This window comes from Gaeumannomyces tritici, assembly GCF_000145635.1.
Source record: "Gaeumannomyces tritici R3-111a-1 unplaced genomic scaffold supercont2.1, whole genome shotgun sequence".
Lineage (NCBI taxonomy): Eukaryota > Fungi > Ascomycota > Sordariomycetes > Magnaporthales > Magnaporthaceae > Gaeumannomyces > Gaeumannomyces tritici.
The window spans coordinates 1,632,116-1,635,811 of NW_008804545.1; the positions used below are offsets into that span (position 1 = coordinate 1,632,116).

At 57.0% G+C, this 3,696-nt stretch overlaps 1 protein-coding gene across 1 annotated transcript in view; it reads right to left on the reverse strand.

Annotated features, from left to right (window-relative positions):
* Nucleotides 1–2,250: 2,250 nt before the first annotated feature.
* GGTG_00510 (hydroxyacylglutathione hydrolase) overlaps nt 2,251–3,696 on the reverse strand; it is a gene marked incomplete at its 3' end in the record, with an annotated part of 4,690 nt that continues 3,244 nt past the window's right edge. Inside the window, exons 3-9 of the mRNA XM_009218259.1 lie at nt 3,550–3,637; nt 3,386–3,457; nt 3,260–3,293; nt 2,950–3,129; nt 2,718–2,798; nt 2,486–2,620; nt 2,251–2,364 (exon numbers count right to left, since the gene is read on the reverse strand). Coding sequence (XP_009216523.1) covers nt 2,251–2,364; nt 2,486–2,620; nt 2,718–2,798; nt 2,950–3,129; nt 3,260–3,293; nt 3,386–3,457; nt 3,550–3,637 — 704 coding nt within the window. The remainder of the gene's footprint in view (nt 2,365–2,485; nt 2,621–2,717; nt 2,799–2,949; nt 3,130–3,259; nt 3,294–3,385; nt 3,458–3,549; nt 3,638–3,696) is intronic.

The window sequence follows — 3,696 nt, forward strand, 5'->3', positions numbered from 1 at the left end:
GGAGGCTGGTGCCACGCCAGGGATGGGACGAACAGCAAAAAGACCCGGTCCTTGTGGGACAGGCAGGCAAGGGGGAGCGGCCACTCTGCGGGTCCGCTACGTCTTACAAACCAACGTTGCCTCAGCAGTCCTGAGACCGCCCCGTGCCCGCACCGCCCTGTCCGGCTGCCCCGCCCCGATGTCTGTCGGTCGCTGCAAGGCATCTGCCTGCCTGCTGATCGCGCTACCCTTCCCATTGTGGCTATATCGGTGCCATTCTTCTCGCCGCCGTCGCTTTTGACCAGCCTGGCTGAGACACATCACCCGCCGGCACACCGGCAAGACCAGCTCGTCGGGATCACGATCGGCCTTTTGACAGCCAGACCTTGTATGGTCGTGAGCAAGGTTGTGCCGTGCTCGTTATCTCTCCTAGAGTCTCCCTTTTGACACCAGTCTCCCGATGCGTTGCGTGTTTGTCAGCCACGAGTGTGCTCACTCGCCATCAGACGATCCCAATGGACGTCTCGCTTGCTTCCAAGGGTGTTCCAAAGACCTTGTTCGTCGGCCCCTTTGTTTCTCAGACTTGACCGTATCTATAGCATCTTGGAGTTCTTGGTATCCCGCATCCAAAGCTTGTTGTCACGCTATCTCAGCTCGTCGGATTCGCCAAAGGAGCCACTTCGGCGTCTGATGCTTCACGGAATTGCATGTGCGCAACCCATAGAAGAAAAATGTTGACTAGATCTAACACCCAAAGAGGAAAGGAACTAGAACATCAGATACTTCGCTGTCGTCGGGCTGAGACGGACCACACACCCGATGTGCGTCGCTAAACGCCCTCGACTCTGGGCAGCGTCTCTTGGGATCAGGATAGGATGATCTCGACGGTAAACCAGTCGCAAACGCCGTTCACATAGAGAGCCATGGATCGCTAGAGCTCGTACCCCATACCGGGATCGACAGGCAACACACCAAAAAAAAACCCCGGCCGGACAGCGCGGCTCGGAACCCAGGGGTCCGGGTACCAGACAAGACTGGAGGGAAAATGCCTGCCATCGATATGCGGACGCGAACCCGCACTCCCGTATCTAGGTAGCCATGCTAGCGTACTCACAGATGCTCTCCTCCGGCTCACTGCTACAGTTGTTCTGGCTATCAAATCCCCTGACCACGATCTGCCTGTGTAGCCGGGATCTGCCGATATCCCACGCCGACCCGGTGCTCATCACTCTCAGCAGAACAAAACAAGGAAATCAAGGTGAAGGCGCACCAACATTACTTGGTAGCCACGAGCTAAGTATGCACCTCGCCACTAGCTGGAAGTTAAGAATGAGCCGTTGGACTTTTCCCAATATGTAACCTCATGTCGAGCTTTCGGCCATGACTCTCATCATACTTTGCTCAAAGCAGAGAAAAGGCATCGCACAAGCAAGAAAGCCTCGGCTGGCTTCGGTCATGAGAACGTCATCTGCAAGATAGGCGTGATTTACACTCTCGCGCGCACTGCTCCTACCACATCCACCAACAGACAACTCGCCTCGGTTCCGGCCAGAGGAGACGGTGCCCGACCTCAGCGAACAAAACGACCAAGTCATGAGGCCAAGGCTATGGCGAGCGATATGACGCCGCCCCCCGACTCTTCCTTGCCCCTGCGACTACAGACAAGAAAGAACTCTCTGCTTCCGCGGGGCTGCAAGAGGCATGACAAGCAGCCTTTGCCGGTCGGTCGGCAACATCGAGGCCTTGACAAGCTCCTTCCCCCAACGCCGGCCGCCTAGTCTCCCTTCCGATACGAGGCGCCCGCCGTCCTCTCTTGCCAGGGCCATGCGTCCCCGTCTCCTAAGCATATCCCCCCGCGTGTCCCGAATCACTGTCCCGCAACAGGCAATCAAGCCGCAGTAGGGAGAGCTAGGCACTAAATCATAACCGCTTCTTCTCGATGCGCGATACGGTGGCCAGTCAGACAGGAGCGCGCAGATGCGTACCAACATGTACTTACTTTGCCCAGGGCTCATAACCTCCCCGCGACTGCCAGCCGAGTGACATGTGTTTCCATCTACCCTGCAACCTGACTCCTTCGAATGGCACAAGACATGGCTTCGGGTCACAGATCAATTGGCGTGAATACGTAGCTCTTTTCCCTTTTTTTTTGCCAGGCAGGTACCTGGCGAGGCGAGCCCACTTGTCTCTACATTTTTACTACCTCGGTCTTAGCCTACCCTTTATGCTACGATGACAAACGACGCCTCACAGGCTGGCTTTGCCGGATAGTCATTTGAAGTTGTTCTTCATCTCGCGCAGCTTGACCATTATCTTGACCGGGTCCGTCTCCCCCGTCGCCTTCTGGATCGCGGGGTCCTCGGGCCGCATGAAGACGTTGTGGTTCTGCCCGTTGCGTGATTATGGCGCGGCGTTGGGGGTGTCGTTAGATAATAATAATAATAAAAATAAAAAAAGTCTAGGGCCGTCTTGTTTCTCGGAGACGCCTGCTCCTGTCAACACATACCTTCTCGTCGGCAATGGTGAATTTGCCCTGCGTCTCCTGGTTCTTCTCGGCAAAGTCCTGGAGCTGCTTGACCGGGTCGCTCGGGAGGACAGAGACGGCGAACCTGACGTTTGACTTTGTGTACTCGTGACCGGGCTGGCAAACCGGTGTCAGCAGCGGGCTATGCTCTATCATAAAAAGAGTACAAGGTAGTTGTTTTTTTTGTGACACCAAAATGCGAGCAGATACTTACAAACACGCGGGTGTCGTCAGGGAGCGCGCCCAGTTTCAAGTTCAGGGCCTTGTGCATCTCCTCGCCGGTGCCCTCGAAGAACTTGCCACAGCCTGTACATAACCACGCATGAGCGAAAGGGAGAGGGGGGGGGGGGGGGGGGGCAGGGAGTTGGGAGTTGGGAGATGGATTTTGGGTGGCTGTGTGCTTGCTACATGCCGCCGTGGAAGAGCGTGTCGCCCGTAAAGACGACCTTGTCGTCGCCGTCCTGCATGAACCAGCAGATGCTGTCCTGGGTGTGGCACGGCGTGTGCAGGCCCTTGACCTGGATGCTGCCGAACGGGAAGCCCTCGCCGTCGGCGGGCGTCGTCGTCACGGCCTCGCAGCTCTTGCCGCCGATGATGGGCAGGTCGTCGATTCCAAGGGCGGCCCGCTGAGAAAGCAAAAAAAAAAACCGATTAGGGTTGGGGCTAGGGTTAGACACAATGCCGGGTTTAATGCCATCGATATCTCATCACTTCCAGACCCATCTTGAATATAGGGGAGGGGGCGACCGTGCGTACCAGCTGCTTATTGCCTCCCGCATGGTCGTAGTGGCTGGTGGTCCACCCCCATCGTCAGCATCGAGAGAGACACGCAGCCGCATCGGAGCGCGCAAGGCCGACGCGAAGCAGGCGGGGAAGACTCACTGGTGGGTGTTGACTATGGCCTTGAGCTTGATGTTGCCGGCGTCCATCTCCTGCTTCAGAACGGGCGCGACCCTTTTGGGCAGCAGGGCGCGGCGATCAGCAACTCGCACAGCTACTCGCTACTACCAGTCAGTCCTCTCCCATTTGGGGAAAAAGAAACACACTCCTCGACATGGGCCGGGTCGATGATGACGGCGTCCTTGGACTTGTCGTCGACGACCAGGTAGGCGTAGTTGTCACTAGCCCCCACCCCTAGATTTTTGAGACTTGCAGTCAGAAACGAGGCAAATGTGTCGCACGTCGCGAGAGGA